Source organism: Leucopleurus acutus (genome assembly GCF_964270905.1).
Source record: "Leucopleurus acutus genome assembly, chromosome: 4".
Taxonomy (NCBI): Eukaryota; Metazoa; Chordata; class Mammalia; order Artiodactyla; family Delphinidae; genus Leucopleurus; species Leucopleurus acutus.
In genome coordinates this window covers 36,507,618-36,525,312 of record NC_139146.1, presented here as the reverse complement: position 1 = coordinate 36,525,312, position 17,695 = coordinate 36,507,618, and the positions used below count along the sequence as shown (strand labels likewise).

The 17,695-nt window shown below is 47.7% G+C and overlaps 1 protein-coding gene across 1 annotated transcript in view; it reads right to left on the bottom strand.

The window, feature by feature from the left end:
* The window catches only part of EVC2 (EvC ciliary complex subunit 2), a gene marked incomplete at both ends in the record, with an annotated part of 139,208 nt that overhangs the window by 26,975 nt on the left and 94,538 nt on the right, over positions 1-17,695 (bottom strand). Inside the window, 2 exons of the mRNA XM_082838642.1 lie at positions 12,068-12,190; positions 15,766-15,970. Of these exons, the coding sequence (XP_082694768.1) occupies positions 12,068-12,190; positions 15,766-15,970 (328 nt within the window). The remainder of the gene's footprint in view (positions 1-12,067; positions 12,191-15,765; positions 15,971-17,695) is intronic.

Genomic DNA, 17,695 nt, shown 5'->3' with positions numbered 1-17,695 from the left:
AGTCTTCCAGCAAACTCTTTTTTCCCACCGTTATTTTTTTCACAGTAAGTTCACAAACAGAAAATATATTTACATCTTTGTTCATTCATCCAAAAAAATTTCATGAGCACCAAATATGTATAATATAAAGGAATGTGTGACGCACCCAGGGAATGGGGGACGGGTGCGTCACTAAACACTAATCCTGAAAGAGCTCAGAATTGAGGAGGGAAGTAGGCACCATGGTGAAAGGCACAGGCTCCAGAGCCAGTACTCTAAATTTGTTTGATATTTTTGCACTTTAATTATCTAGATGATGGGGTGGGTGGCAATGTCTTTCCGGGCATAGAAATCAATTTTTCTATCTTAAATTTAAGCACTAATGATGTTTATTCAGCCGGGTGTTATGTTTATTTAGTCATGCACATGACTTAGCTTCTCCGAATTCCTAGCTTTGTCTTCTTCACTCGAGGAGTCCACCAGGTTCTGCCTGGTTTCCTTCCCCTGCGCCATGGCCTGGTAGCTCTTTCAGGGCCGTACCCAGGACAGTCACAGGGCTCAACTCATTTGCTCCCTGTTTCTCAGGGATCACTTTTGACTGTTGTCCAGTGTTTTAAAAAACACATTATTTCATACATTATGTTCATTGTTTTTGTTTTGTTTTGTTTCGTTTTAGGTGAGGGGATAATCTGATGCTTCAATTCCGTTATGGCCAGAAGCAAAATAAGTCCCCAGTAAGGTTATTTTGATTATTAAATAATCTACTACTTTGAGAAAACCATAATTCAAAAAGAGTCATGTACCAAAATGTTCACTGCAGCTCTATTTACAATAGGCAGAACGTGGAAGCAACCTAAGTGCCCATCGACAGATGAATGGATAAAGAAGATGTGGCATATATATACAATGGAATACTACTCAGCCATAAAAAGAAACAAAATTGAGTTATTTGTAGTGAGGTGGATGGACCTAGAGTCTGTCATACAGAGTGAAGTAAGTCAGAGAGAGAAAAACAAATACCATATGCTAATACATATACATGGAAACTAAAAAAAAAAAAAAGGTCATGAAGAACCTAGGGGCAAGACAGGAATAAAGACACAGACCTACTAGAGAATGGACTTGAGGATATGGGGAGGGGGAAGGGGAAGCTGTGACAAAGTGAGAGAGTGGCATGGACATATATACACTACCAAACGTAAAATAGATAGCTAGTGGGAAGCAGCTGCATAGCACAGGGAGATCAGCTCGGTGCTTTGTGACCACCTAGAAGGGTGGGATAGGGAGGGTGGGAGGGAGGGAGGTGCAACAGGGAAGAGATATGGGAACATATGTATATGTATAACTGATTCACTTTGTTATAAAGCAGAAACTGACACACCATTGTAAAGCAATTAAACCCCAATAAAGATGTTAAAAAACAAAAAAAACCCCAAAAACAAATACTTGAAAGAAAATAAATAAATAAATAATCTACTACTTTTCATTGACTGTACAGTGCCTGACACACTGAAGTGTTGAATGATGGCTAGCTGTTGTTGTTTATTGTTTTGTTTTTTTTTTGGCAGTACGCGGGCCTCTCACTGTTGTGGCCTCTCTGGTTGCGGAGCACAGGCTCCGGAAGCACAGGCTCAGCGGCCATGGCTCACGGGCCCAGCCGCTCCGCGGCATGTGGGATCTTCCCGGACCAGGGCACAAACCTGTGTCCCCTGCATCGGCAGGCGGACTCTCAACCACTGCACCACCAGGGAAGCCCTGTTTATTGTTAGTATCAATTTTATTATTAAAGGTAGAACATGGTTGGTGGCATAAAGGAGGTCCATATATAGCACTATGATATTTTAGAGGATGGAAGAGGGGGAGGGGTCAGGGAAGGTTGTGAAGATATCAGCTTTTGAACTGGATATTGAAGGATCCAGGCATTAAGGAAGAGGGAACAGCACAACCAAAGGCACTGAGGCAGGAGTGAATGGGGTCTCTATGGGGTTAGTGAGAGGGTGAATTAGACCAAAGCTGAAAGGAAAAGTGGAAGATAAGGACCTAGAGGTCAGACAGAAACCACATTACAGAGACCGTCACTGCTAAGGGGAGGTAGGTAGCCTTTCTCCGGAGGCAACAGAAAGGGCTTTGGCAAGCCTGTTAAAGTTACTAAAAAGGAAGAACATGAGTGACAGGCAGGTGAACAAGAAATGGATGAGAGGTCCCCTCCTTACACACCTGCATGAGCTCATATTTCCACATTTCCTCCATGTGGTTTCAATCTTCCCCACCACTGGACAGGTAGTGGCCCAAATATCCTGTAAGGCCTAGTCCCCTGCAGAGATGCAGGGCAGAGTAAGGTGGCCATGAGGGATATCTCATTTTACTTATGCAAAGTCATTCCTAAAATGTGGGATAAGTGTAAAGCCTTTTGCATGTACTTCGAGAACAACTTGCACAGTGAAATTAACAAAAGAAAGATTCTCTAACATCCTCTTTCTTCTTCGGAAAGCTTAATGTCTTAATTCTAGCCCTATGAGAATACGCCTCTGCAGAGGGCTTTCATCCTTGTTCAAAAGAACTCCTGGGAAAAGATACAGATTTGCATTTCTATGAGGTATTAATGACAGGCTTAATTAAATATTCAAGCTACCTAAATTAATAAAAATTCATTTGCAAAACAATATGCTGCTAAATACTCTTATTTTAGATGTGAAGTTCAAACAACTTCCTAACTGGTTTCCCTGGTAGAATGTGCAGTTTTGAAGGAGTAGTTTCTTCTATTCATTGGGATGTCCTTTAAACACAAAATAAAATCAACCTGTCAATCATCAGAGAATTATTGAGATTCTAAGAAGTTCAAGACCTTACACCCCTCCTCCTTGCACAAGTTTGGAAACATATACAACTGGATGCATGGGTGAGCCAGACAGACACCAAATGTCAGCTCTAAGATTGATGGAAACTAGACTGGAGAATGCGGCTCAGATGTGTTTGCAAAGGAGTGGACAGTCCTCCAAACAGCAGGCCTCCCCCCTAGCTCATCACATTGTAGTCAGAAAATGGGGGCTTCCTGCAGGCAGGCTGGCTTCCAAAGAGAGGAGGGAGTTGCGCTGAGCATGCTCAGTTCCTACTTTAATCTCGCCAATCAGGTAACACTCTCCTTGGAGAGAAGTGGGCAAGGAATGCAGAGAGGCCAGGATGTCACTAGCAAAGTCCCTCCATGTGGAAAGAGAGGGGTCAGAAAGGAGTCACATTAGGAATCTCACATCCAAATGCTGGGAGGAGATGCTGATGAAACACTATTTAAATATAAGAATGTACTCGTATTCTAGTGGCTGGCCCTCTCAAAAAGCAGGTCAGTTTAAACCACGCTTTGCAGGATGGGTTCAAAATTTAAGACTCTCTCCTTTATCTTGCATCAGGAGGGGAGTGGACTCAGTAAAGGTGTGTTGGGTTAATGTTTATTGAATGAAATAACACCCGGCTAAATAAACATCATTAGTGCTTAAATTTAAGATAGAAAACTTGATTTCTATGCCTGGAAAGACATTGCCACTCAACCATCATCTGCATAATTAAAGTGCAAAAATCTCAAACAAATTAAGAGCACCGCCTTAAACTAGTCAGCATAGGTTTATTTCTTGTGTTTATGGCTGATCCGTTACCTCCTACGTAAAAACTTACCACCTAACTAGCTGTGTGACCTGGACAAGCTGCTTAACCTCTCTGAGTCTCAGTTTTATCTCTGAAAAGCAAACAATAAAATGACAGGGAACAATGCCTGTAGAGTCTGTGGTACCTAATGAGCCCCAAATAAATAGTAGCTGCTGTATTCTTACCACTAGTATTATTTTGGTTATCATTACTATAATTAGTTAAATAGAGTCTCCTTTGGGTTGCAGGAAAAAGATAAAACAATAGTTTATAATATTGAGAGTTTTCTTTCCTCCTTTAAAAAGTTTTTTCATTTCTAATTATAAAAAAACATGCACAATGTAGAAAAATATTAACAATTGAGATTCCTGGAGAAAGACAGTAGATTTACAACATGCATCTACTGCTCTCTTTAAGGCAGAAGGACTCAAGTAAAACTCTACATACTGACTACTAAAATCTCAGTTCTCTTCCCTCATTTGGCTCCTGACATATGGGCAGCAAGGCCTTTACCATTTAGGCAGGAGACTGGTCTTCTCTGGGCACTCTGACCAGATTTCAAGAAAGCTCTAAAGTTACAGACATTGGGAATTCACCAAGTGAGTGGTCCAGCCCAGTCACAGCAGCGTGAAGGTCACAGTCTGCAAGCCCTACTTACAGGTCAGAGCCTCCAAGTAGCTTTTAAGTGCTCGACCCTTTTTTTGGGGGGGGGGTGGGTACACGGGCCTCTCACTGTGTGGCCTCTCCCCTTGCGGAGCACAGGCTCTGGACGCGCAGGCTCAGCGGCCATGGCTCACGGGCCCAGCCGCTCCGCGGCATGTGGGATCTTCTCGGACCGGGGCATGAACCTGTATCCCCTGCATCGGCAGGCGGACTCTCAACCACTGTGCCACCAGGGAAGCCCAAGTACTCCACTCTTAAATATGAGCAGACCACCAAGGATGGCCACATACCTGGGAAAGCCTCTAATGAACGTAGAGGTAATAATAAATGTGCAGGAATTTTTTGAAAAACTTAATGTTCTCAGAGAGATACAAGAGTTATTGTAGCCTTAAAGCAACAAGACAATGTTATTTCGTAGAGAGCATTCAGAGAGAAAAAACTCTTGAAAAATTAGAAATTAAAAATATAAGTGTGCTGCTTTGGGAGCAGTGGGAAACTATGAAGCTTCCCTTAGGAACTCTGCTCAATATTCTGTAATAACCTAAATGGGAAAAGAATTCGAAAAAGAATAGATATGTATATGTATAACTGAATCACTTTGCTGTACACCTGAAACTAACACAACATTGTTAATCAACTATGCTCCAATATTAGATAAAAATTAAAAAAAAAGGAAGAAACTTTCCTTAAAATGGTGTTTCAGGGAGATGACTTTGACAGAGTCTGCCTCAAGGGATAAAACAGGGGCAAGAGTAGACATGAAGAGAACCGTCTGGAGGCTTTCCCAGTCTTGGTAGGTGGATGAAGGGATTTTCTCGCCTCTTCCTAAAATGCATTCCCTTCCAATATGCCTTCTTTTCTAAGCTTTATAAAGACCTGTACCATCAGTTTTCTCTCTTGTCATGTCATCTGAAAATGAGCACATTATTCTCATGCGTAAGCTCTAGCCACTTCTGAAATGACAGGTGTGTGAAGAGCTGTTCCTGACAGAAGCGCCAGCCACCTCTGCATAATTGCCGAGGCTGCTGCAGAAACACACTAGGATGCGTGGTTGATTGCACTGCAAGAGTTCCACTCCTGATGGAGGGATTGCTAATGAAGTACGCAAGCATGGCATCTCGTGAAACCTAGAAATAGTGAGTGAATAATGGATGGGTGAACGGTTATGTGGTAGACACACCACCCAGATGGAAGCAACATCATTAAAATAGTACCAGAAATCGTGGGTGAGCAGAAAATACGGTCATGTCACTTTCATTTATATTGAAGTGCTCCTAGAGAAAATTTATGAGAAATTTATATATACTTTGTGCAAAAGCAGCAAGAGAATGCACCGAAGATGAACTGAAGTATTGCCTTCGTTTCTGGATCCATCAATTAAAATTCTGCTAACAGAACACAGAGGTGGGCATCGAGAGACTGGAACCTTATCCTTGCTGAAGTGTCTGGCGTCAGGGCCCCTCAGTCCCCAGAAACCAATCCAGCTCTTGATGGGGGCTGGGACTGCAACCTTAACCTCCATCTCACACTGGCAAGTAGAAGGAAGAGACCAGGTCAGACTAAGACACGGCCCCCAACCCCTAGAACCAACGAGAGCAGAGGTCAGGAGAGGAGGACTGGCCAACAGAGACTGACTTCTAGAACTACTAATGAATATATCCTGAGAGATACTCTCTACGAAGTGCCTAAATCTTGTCAATGTTCCCTCAAAAGGTCTGAGCTTCTCAGTGTAGCTGTCAGGACTCTCATGACCTGGGTCCTCCCTGCCTCTACTGCTCCTGTCTCCATATCTAACAGAAAATACTCAGCCTTTTTGAGGACAAATAAAGCCACAAGGTAAGCCTCAATAAATTCCAAAGACTTGCTATCATATACACTTTGTTCTCTATCTAAAACATACTAAAAGTAGAAATCAATAACAGAAGGATAGGTTTTTTTTCTTTTTAAGGATCTGTTAGAAGTAAAAATCAATCAAAAAGGGATAGGTTAGAAAGTTCTGCTTCTGGCCATGATACAGGAACAGGGAACAAATTTACTCTGTAACCAGATTTGCTTTCCCACAGCTAGAAAACTAGACAAATCACATGATGCAATGGTTTTCAGACACTGGACAACAGGCAGCACAGAACTGGGATACTTGAGAGAAGGGAAATAGACAAGGTGAGCCCCACGGTTGCCCCAGCTTACAGCCTGAATGCAGTTCCTAGTACACAAAAGGGTGTGTTGGGGAACCCAGGGAGAGACCAGCAGGCTCAGTACTTTCAGAAAACAAAAGCAGAGTTTGGGAGGCCCCTGTGCCTAGAATTTGTGGGGCAGAGTCCTGAAGAGAAGGGAGCTGCTGAGAGAGAGAGAGAGAGAGAGAGAGAGAGAGAGAGAGAGAGAGAGAGAGAGAGAGATCCAGAGATTTGCAAGGGGCTTTGGCTGAATACTGTGCATGTTTGAAAAAAACCCAAATAACAAACCTATGCCAGGCCAGGGAAAGAACCACCAGAAATAATAGGCAGAGCCATTGCTGGAGCTCACACAGAGCTGGGAAGAGCTTGTGTTCCCACGACCCAGAGTGAAAAGACCCCACGACACACAAGGCATCAGGTAGAGTCCTCAGAAGTGTGTTGCCTCAGCAGCGGGGATACGTTAGTCCTCGACTAAAGGCAGCTCTTGACCCAACCTAACAAAGCTTAAAAGCAAGCCTTGAGGTGAGCTGTGACAAAGCGAGAGAGAGACATGGACATATATACACTACCCAACGTACGGTAGATAGCTAGTGGGAAGCAGCCGCATAGCACAGGGAGATCAGCTCGGTGCTTTGTGACCACCTGGAGGGGTGGGGTAGGGAGGGTGGGAGGGAGACGCAAGAGGGAAGAGATATGGGAACATATGTGTATGTATAACTGATTCACTTTGTTATAAAGCAGAAACTAACACACCATTGTAAAGCAATTATACCCCAATAAAGATGTTTAAAAAAAAAGCAAGTCTTGAAAGGATAAAATTAATCCAAAAGAACATACCTACATATCAAAACTCCACTATTAAAGAAAATACAAAATCCAGTACCTAACACGTAAAATCTACAATGCCTACCATCCAATCAAAAATTACCATGCATGCAAAGAAGAAGGAAACTATCCATAATCCAGGGAAAAATCAACCAATGGAAATGAGAGAGATGCTGGAATAAGCAGACGAGGACATTGACACGCTGCTAAGAAAAAGAAATGAGGCGTAAGAATCAGAAAGGAGGCTACGAAGCTGTGATTATTTGTAGACATTACGACCAAATGCAAAAAATCAACAGACACATTCTCACAAGAATCTTAAGAGGTAGGTGTACCTATCACGCACACTTGAAAGATGAGTACGCTAGGGCATGGAGTGGTTAAGTGACTTGCTCAAGGTCACAGGGCTATAAGTGACAGAGATAGGGACTTTGGACCCAGCAGTCTGGCTCCAGAGATAGAATAAGGGAGTCTGGAAAGACTTATAAAAATTAGTAACATTTCTTTACATCAATATCAAATAAGCCCAAAACATAACTGAAAATAGGTAATAACTCACAATTGCAACTAAACCTATCATGTATCTGGGAATCATCAAAAAGAATACACAAGACCTTATGTATATGTGTACCTTATCCATAAGGTGACCCTATGATTTCTCGCCCAAGTTGAGAGTAAAAGGAAGAGCTAATGGGAAGGGACGTGGGGATGACAGGGGAGACTGGGACTGTCCCAAGCATATCGACTTAATGGAAGCAAATATAAAATCTATTAAAGATCTTAAAAGAAGATCCACATAAAATAAGAAACATTCCACCTTTTTGGAGGGGAAGACAATTCTCAAATTAACCTGTAATTTTAGTTCAATCCAACAGAAATTTATCTTGGAACTTGATTAACTTATTCTCAAATGTACATGCCCTCCAGAGTCCTCCAGGTTGAAAATCATGCATCTGTGCATTTGTAAGGAGCCCATCAGAAGGACTGGGATGTCTGTGGAGTGCCACAGGTGCACAACAGCCACTCAGGATGGCTGCCTCTGACTGGAGCTGGTAACCCATCAGCTGGACAGAAAAGGTGGGCAGGCAGGAAGTCCACTTTCATCCCTCTGCCTGTCTCTCTTTTCCTCCCTGAATCAGTCGTACAAGTCTTTCTGAATGAGTCACGTACCACTCATTCAAGGCGGAGCTCAGCATAGTCAGGTGGCTTCTATGTGAAAGCAGGAGGCAAACCTGTAAATGGTCGATGTACAAACTTGCTGCTCATCTAAAACCATGAACATCTCAAGTGCAGGATCCTGCAACAGTGCCCGGCCCAGAGAACAGGCTACAAAATGTTCTAAAGGAGGAAGTGAAGGAGAATGAGGGGAAGGGGAAAGCTGAGCAGGGCAAGGAAAAGGAAAGAGGTGGAAGAAAGGGAGGGGACGTGGGGAAGAGGACCAAACAGCCCTGCTGGGAGGCTGAAACCTTCTCGCTGTCACTGCGGACCCAGCACCATGATGGAAAGGGCATGGGTGATGGAAGCAGACGTGCCTTGTGGGAGCCCCAGCTCAACCACTCACTGATGGCGTGACCTTGGGCAATTCTGCCGACCTCTCCAGACGGCAGAGTCCAGACCAGGGACATATCAACCTGGGGCTGAGGGTTGCAGATTCTAGTAAAGAAAGGGGACACCTGGCAGGTGCTTCCAGCATGCTCTGCAAACCCCAGCTGTGAAGCCACAGTCCCTTTGGGGACAGCATGCTGCCAGCCAGGCAGGGGCTTAACAGTGGGTCTTGGGACAGTGGCCATTAGGTCCCTGCTCCATCTTGATAGCTACATGAGCTTGGAAGGGGTTCCCAGTCCTGAAGCACAATCAAACAACTCTCAGCTGCTGCCATCCCCCCAAGGGCTGTCATTTCTGTGCAATTACCCTGCAAAGAAAAAATCTGAACAATTGCCACTCGGATGCTAAGAGATGCAGTCGACCGACTTCAGGAGGAACATCAAAGCCGCTGACTGGGGAGTGCCTATTTTGTTGGCACTTGCCACAGTGAGATAGCCATTTGTGAAGATGGCCTGTCATGAAAAGGTCACAGCTGACAAATGACTCTTGGCTGCCTTTCTCCATGAGGCCGGAATTAGGTAGCCTATGAGTTGCTCCATTATTGGGGAAATGGGCACTGGAGCCCACTCCAAAGTTAAAAAGCACCTTCCAATCCATTTGTTCCTCACAAATCCGGTGACTAGTGGGTTATCACTGTCTCAATCCTGATTTTACGGATGTGGGAGCCAAGGCACGTTCATCTAACATTACACAACCGTGGGAAATAACCATGTTCCATGAGAATATTCCCTGTCAAAGATGAAGAAGAGATAGAGCTTTAGTTTGAAGTGCTGGATCCACCACCGCCTGGCTGCAGAAACCTGGATGAACTCACTGTGGAGACTCAGTTTCCACATCTGTAAGATAGGGATATGGACCGTTCCTACTTCTTAAGGAAGTCGGGAGGGGTAAAGCGCATAATGGAATGAAAGAGACAGGCTAGAATGGGGGAAGCATGTGCGGTCAGGTGAACTCACGGTGGGTGGGCTGCTGAGTTCCGCTCAGGAAACCTCGGGACCTTCTCAACCCCTCCTTCATCCTGTCCCTCTCCTCCTTCTACAGCGCTGGTGAGACTCAGCCCATCTTCCCAGACAGGCACTTGAGACCCTCCACCCCAGGTCTGTTCCCCCATCCCCTCGGGAGACCCAGCACCCCAGCAAAGCAGCCTTTTCACGGGGCTGCAGACTCTCTGGGCTCCCCTGAACCTGCATTGTGTCCTTGGCCACGGCTCAGGCCATGCATTCCTTCCACCAAGTCAAATCCTCACTTTTCCTTCTCTGACAATATATACCTTAAGTGTGACAATGGGTCACAAACCAGCGTGCATTGGAGGAAATGCCCTGCCCCGCCCCCCATGCGGCTAGTTCCTCCATGTAGTCCCTGCCTCACTCCACCCTCTCCTCGTCCCCTCCTGGGTGAACTGGGAATCCACCCCACTGGGCAGGCTTGGCTCAGCTCTGCTCTGGGAGCCCCACTTCTGCTCCTCCAGGTAGGCTGCTGCCAGGACCCCCCCAGGGACACCTGTGATCGTGTGACTGAGTCTGTCTAATTCTGGGATGTTTAGCAAGCCCATCTGGCTCTCATACTAATTTCTATCTTCTGAATTAGCCTTTAACTGTAAGACAGATGATATTTCCACCTGTACCTGCCTTAGTCTTTGTCTTGTGTCTCAATTTTATATAGAACACAAGTGGGAAGAGGGTGCTACTTCTGTGTCCCTTAAGACATCAACAACCTATACACACCTGGAAGGAGCCATGACCTTGCCTGGAACAGGTTCTATGGGTCTTCGCTGGATTACGCATTTGTGTTCTGAGAAATACACTTACATTAAAAAAAAAATTAAAATAACTAGGTAAAGGACCCGAGGGACAGAAGGTAGGAACAAGACGAGCAGATCTAGAATATGGTCTGTACATCCACCCACTGACAGTCCTCTGGGAGTCTGCCCTTTGCTGGGGAAGGCAGCGGGCCCCCGGCAGTGACAACACGGTGTCGACTCTTAAATGTCACCTCCTCAGAGACACCTCACCTGACTCTCCCACCTACAGTGGATCCCACTTCCCCCTCGCCATCCCCCCACCCCGTCACTATCATACCATCTTGTTCATTTCTTTATCGGCACTGATCATGATCTATCATTTTAAGTGCTCTTTGTCTAGAATGTGCATTTCTGAGAGCTGGGACCACCCCAGCGGTCGTGAACACGATGCCTGGGACATTGCTGCCTCCTCAGCATCCCAGAGGAATGAAGGAACAGCGTGAGATATGCTAGGACGGGAAAGGAAGTTGGCAGGGGGAGGGGTAAGTGGGAGAACTGGGTGTTCCGGGAAGGCTTCTTGGAAGAGGGGGCACCTGAGGACAGAGGTTGTGCCTTAGGACAGCTGAGGACAAAGTCCACTTGTTCAGGTAAAAAGAGGTGGAAAGGTAAATCCAAGAAGAGGGAAGGACACGGGTAAGCAGCACGTGGTCATACGCAGTACGCGCAGAAACAGAAGTGTAACAAAAGGGGGCTGGTGAGGGAGGCTGGGCTGCTTGTGGCGCACAGAGGAGGGTGTGCAAGATAAATGCGGAGATAGAAGTGAAGCAGCACAAGTGAACCCCTCAGCACAGAGCCAGGCACAAGGATGGTGGCAACCACAGGCCACGGAGGCAGCACCAGAGATGAGGCCAGAAGAATGGACCAGAGAGAGACCTCCTGGGGGAGAAGTGGAGGAAGAGGGTTCCAGGCAGAAGGACCAGGTGAAAAGGGGTGGGGGTGGGTCCCACCTGCAGGAACACAAGGTAAAAACCAGGTGCTGCGGGGAGGGGGAAGGGTAAGCTGGGGCGAAGTGAGAGAGTGGCATGGACATATATACACTACCAAATGCAAAATAGATAGCTAGTGGGAAGCAGCCGCATAGCACAGGGAGATCAGCTCCGTGCTCTGTGACCACCTAGAGGGGTAGGATAGGGAGGGTGGGAGGGAGACACAAGAGGGAGGAGATATGGGGATATATGTATATATATAGCTGATTCACTTTATTATACAGCAGAAACTAACACACCATTGTAAAGCAATTATACTCCACTAAAGATGGAAAAAGAAAAAAACAGGTGCTGGGTGGAGATGGACAGTCACAGCCCCCAAGGGCTCCGTGTGCCCTTAAACTGGGCGGCTGCCAGCCCTGCCGTGTGCTATGAGGAGTGACAGATCGAACACTGACCTTTTCAACCAGGTCTTCGGGGGCCTGTTCCTCAAAGAGCTGAATTTTATCTTCAGTGCACTTCTTCAAAAGGTCTGTCTTGCTTTTGCTCTTGGAGCGTGGCTTCCTTGCCTTGGACTGTGGCTGGAGAGAAGGGAGAAAACATGGGCGAGAAAGTGATCACCAGTAGGTTGGTGCAGCCCCTGGTCTCCCCAAGCCCAGAGAGGCTCCTGCAGCTCTTGGCACCGCACAGCTGTCTTAGCCAGAGAGGGGAGGAGAGATGAACACTCTCCTGGAATGAGCTCCGTTCATGGGCCTTCGGTCTTGGCATACTTTGGGAGCTTGTCCCGCCAAAGGAAGGAGAGGGATGCTCGTGGGCAGAGCCGGAGCTTTGCAGTCAAACAGATAGCGGCCCCATCTGCGTCCACCTCCTCTCCAGTGGGGGACCTCAACCCGTCAGCCTCTGTGAGCAGGCACAGGACGGAAGAGGTGCTTGTCCTTGGGAAGCTTACAGAATAGCGGAGGAAAAAATCAGTAAACGCGAAAACAAGTAACCGACCAAGACACTCTCAGGGGGTTGGTGAGTGCCATGAAGACAAGGAGACGGATATTCTCTGGGTATTATCTTACATTAGGCGGATGGGGACACGTCTGCAGAGGTGAACGGCTGCTGAGGACATCCGTATGCATGCATTCAAGGAGGCATTATGCGTGGGCTTTAACACATACCATCCTCCTAGAATAACAGTCTGCACAACCTACACACACATACCAGCTTCTCACAAATGTAAAGAAGTGACATTGAAGCTGAGCCCCGCATGACAAGGTGTCAGGAGTGTGAAAATATGGGAATAGAAGGTTCCAGACCCTGAAGACCTGAAGCCCAGAGCAAGGGTGAGAGGGGTCGAAGAAGAGGTTGTGTGGGACTTCCCTGGTGGTCCAGTGGTAAAGAAACTGCCTTCCAACGCAGGGGACCCAGATTCGATCCCTGGTCAGGGAAGTAAGATCCCACACGTGGCGGGGCAATGAAGCCTGCGTAACACAACTACTGAGCTTGCACGCCTCAATGAGAGAGTCCACGTACCGCAAAAACTACAGAGCCCACGTACGCGCTCTGGAGCCTGCCCGGAGCCCGCACACCACAAAGAGAAGCCCGCGCTTCCATAACGAAGACCCAACAGAGCCAGAGGAAAAAAAAAAGAAAGAAAAGAAATAAATAAAATAAATAATTTAAAAAGAGAAGAGGTTGTGGGTGCTCAGTAAATTGATATTCAGCGAATGAATGAATGAGTGTAGAAGATGCTACCCTCTCTGAGCCTCAGTTTCCAGACCTGTAAAATGGAGCTAATGATACCTACCTCATAGGATTACCGCAAGAACATAACACAACGGTACATAAATGTAACATAATCTAACATAATAAACAGAAAAATATAACAATACAGCATACTGTAACACAACACGATAGAACATAACAACATGCTTAGAATGTAGCCTAAATGAGAATATAACAATAGGACATGACATCACATAGCAAAACAAAACACCATGCAGTAGGGCATAATGTAGCATGACCAACACAACACACACCCCATCTAAGATGCTTGCTGCAGTATGTGGCCGCTGGTCACTCCCCATGAGGGCCGGTCCTCCTCCCTTCCCGGCTCACATACCCACCCTTCCTCCACTTTTTCACTGTCACGATCTCCCAGAGCCTGCTCTAGACCTGGACTCAGGCCTGCCCACCAGACTCTGACCCAGCGCCTATGGCCGTGGTGTTAATGCAAGAGAAGACCCCCATGTCCTCAGGGCCTGCCCCAGCGCACTCAGAGGAAGCAAGCACGTACGCAGCAATTCACTGAGTTCAGAGACCCCCATTTGACAGAGGAGGAGACTGAGGCCAGAACAGAATCGGTGGCCTCAGCCACATCATGGGAGCCCTAAGAACTAGATGGTGAGCTTCCTGACTCCTGCACCCAAGGTCTTTAAAAACTCTGGCTGGGCTCAGCTAATCCCATGAGTGAACTATAGTTTTTATCTCCTGATCTAATGGGGATAATACCAAAAAGAGGAAATTGGGGGTCAACCCCTCTTAGGAACAGAGCTAGGCTGGTGGGTAAGACCCTGAAGCCCAGAGCAAGGACTGGCACTGGAAGCGGGGGAAGCCAGAGTGGGGCGGGGGTGGGGCAGATCGTGTGCATCCCTCCCAGCCCCACGCACAGTGATGTCAAGTTGGTAGCCTGAAATTGGCCTTGGAAGGAGTATTTACACCAGGGAAATAGGCAAATGCTACAAGTCAGGAACTCTGAACCCCCAATGAGAGTCAGTTTACCAGCACGTGACTGATCAGGGGTCAGACCACAGGGGGTCTTGAGATCATGGTAGAACTTATAGCTGGGCAGAGAGCACCAAGGATGTGCCTGAATTTTGTTTTCTCCTCAAGGAGAAGCAGTAGGTTTAAAGTCAGACAGCACCAGCTCCAAGACGAGTCCTTCTACTTCCTCCTACGTCGGTCAATCACTTTTCCTCTGCTGGTTGGTGCTTTCATCTGTAGAATGGGGACAAAATATCTACCTCCTGGCCCTGCTGTGAACCACAGATGAGCTACTGGAAGTGTAAGTGATTCGAAATGTTTTCAATCTCAACATAATATCAACTCAAGGGAAGTCCCCGCATTCCGCCCACATCCGGTGGTTGGTTGGTTCAGTCAATAAAGTTTATTGCACACCTATTATGCACCAGGCACCTTCTAGGTGCTGGGATGGAGTGGTGAACGGTAACTACCAACAGGGAGCTTGTTGGCAGTGGGAGCACAGACCATGAGTTAAGCCGAGAAACCAGGACATTGCAGATAGCAATCAATTCTCTGAAGACGTGGGAACGCAGCATGTGATAAAGGATGGCTGGGAAAGTGGTGATCTTGGATAGTGGTCAGGGAAGACCACTGTGCAGGTGACACATTTGAACTGAGATGTGAAGAGACCATAAAGAGCTGGCCCTGTGATGTTCTTGGCAAAGGAAACAGCAAATTCAAAGGCCTTGTCTCCGGTGGGATTCCCCAGAGGCAGAGCCAGAGACAGGGACTGGGGTGCACGCAGTTTCCGGAGAGAGGACCTCTGAGCAAGGCGTAGGGGGTGAGGGAACCAGGACAGGAGGGGGAAAGGGCCACGCACGGTGGAGGTCTCAGGTAGGGTCTGGCCTTGACTGGTCCATAAGGGGCTCCAGAGTAAACCCTGCACCCAAGAGTTGCCTCGTCTGTGGCCCATAACATGTGCTCACCACAGGCATCTGTCAGTCATCACCCTCCGAGGCCCAGGGTGAGAGATGCCCTTTTCCACCTGAGCTGAGCATCCTCCTTGTGCCACTTACAGAAGTACTCTGAGTGGGTCACTGGCTGTGGCCAAGGGAGGGGGCAGGAGGAAGAGTCACCTTTCAGGGCAGGTGGCTCCCATCACTGAGCGGAATGCTCAGGACAGGGGCGCAGCTGTGAGCCGTGAGTGGCAGAGACTCAGGGCCACTGGTGGACAGTGCAAAGTCCAGGTACCAGTGTGTCCACTACAGAACTTAAGGTGCTTCCAGGAACAGCTGATGCCAACAGGGCCCGAGAGGAGAGGGTGGGAGATGAGCTGAGGGTGGGTGGCGGAGCGAGATCCTACAGTATCAACCGCCGGAGGAGGCCCCGCTTCTGCACCCACGAGGCCCCGAGATGCCCATCCTACCTGCAGCTCAGGGGCGGCCAGCGCCTGGTCCAATTTCAGGAACTCTGCTTCTCGCCATGCGGTTTGAAATTGCTGCAGCAGGACTCGGGCCCGGATTTTGGGAAGGGCCAAGCTCCTGTCCATCTGAGCGAAGCAGCCGTGAACTTCCTGCCTCATCCCGAGCAGCTCCTCTTCGGACAGGGAGAAGGCAGAGGACCAGAGCTTTCTGGAAAAGCAAGAACAGTGATATGTTTTAGTGGAGAGAAGACAGTGCGGGTTGTGCTGGGGGGAAAGTGTAAATTCAAAGCTCAAACTCCACTAGTCAAATCCACGTCTGGAAAAAAAAACGCCATCTCCTTAATCAGGCATTCATTCCACAAGGATTTCTTGAGCATCTAATGTGTGTCATGATGGACACAACATCATATCGGGGCTAGGAATTCAGAGTTGAATGAGACAAGCCTGTGAGCAGGCAACAGGCGTCCCGGCACTCACGACCTTGAAGAGAACCTGTCTCTGTTTAGAACAGACATGAAGACAAAGAACTGTCCACCGAGCCTGGCCAGCAGCAGACTGTAAGTAGGGACCAGCAGCCCAGAGGAGAGATGCCCAACTCGGCAGGTCATGGGGAAGGGGGGCCTTGTGCTGGGTCTTTCTAGGATGATGAGTGACAGCTCTCATTTAGGGAAAACCTATTCCGTGCTGGAAACCATGCAGGGTGATTTACCATTAGGGGCTGACTGTGTCCTCCCAAAAGATATGTTCAAGTCCCAACCCCTGGTACCTCTGAATGTGATCATATTTGGAAATAGGGTCTTTGCAGAGGCAGTTTAGAAGTAAGTTAAGATGGGGTCATGTTGCAATAGGGTGGACCCTTAATCCAATATGACTGGTGTCCTTCAAAGAAGAGAAGACACACACACAGGAAGGCCATGTGATGAGGGTCTACGAGCCAACAGGTGCTGAGGATTGTAGCAACAGCAGAAGCTAAGAGAAAGGCGGGGATCAGATTCTCCCCTGGAACCTTCAGACAGAGCATGACCCTGCCAACACCTGGATTTGGACTTCTGGCCTCCAGAACTGGGAGCCAATACATTTTTGTTGTTTTAAAGCCCCTGGTCTGTGGTGCTTTATTATGCCAGCCCCAGGAAACATCTACCTGCATCCTCACTGATCCCTTGGCAACTCAATCCTCAATTTACAAATGAGGAAATTTTTTTTTTTTTTTTGGTACGCGGGCCTCTCACTGTTGTGGCCTCTCCCGTTGCGGAGCACAGGCTCCGGACACGCAGGCTCAGCGGCCATGGCTCACGGGCCCAGCCGCTCCACGGCACGTGGGATCCTCCCGGACCGGGGCACAAACCCGTGTCCCCTGCATCGGCAAGCGGACTCTCAACCACTGCGCCACCAGGGAAGCCCACAAATGAGGAAATTAAGGAATGTCCCCCTCTTCCTCCCAGGCAAGGCCTACAGCCACTCTACAGGGGAGAACGGCCACAGGCTCTCTTTCCCACCTCTGGGGATCCAGTCTGGCCAACGAGATGGAAGAGGAGGTGTGCTGGGACTTCTGGACAGAACGTCCTCCCTGACCCAGGAGACAGCATCTGGGGGGAGGCCATCTCTTCTGTCCTGCTTTGGGCAACGTGTGTCTGTTCATTGATCACTCAAAAAATCTTCATGTGGGCCTGTGGGACTTCAGCTCACCTAGAAAGTTCTCTCGTGGAAGCAGAATAAGACCGAAAGGGCTGACTTGGGCCCCCAGACAGAAGCGGTCTAAAGGCCCCAAGCCCATGTCTTGGATTCCCTGGGACTCACCAATTTTTCTGAAACACTTTAGGAAACTGCAGCTGTTCCTTTGTACCTTCCCTCGTGGAGAATCTTTGCCCCTCGTGTTTGCTGCTTACGTGGACTCCAAGGTGAAAGCAACTCTGAAATGAATCTGAGTTTTTAT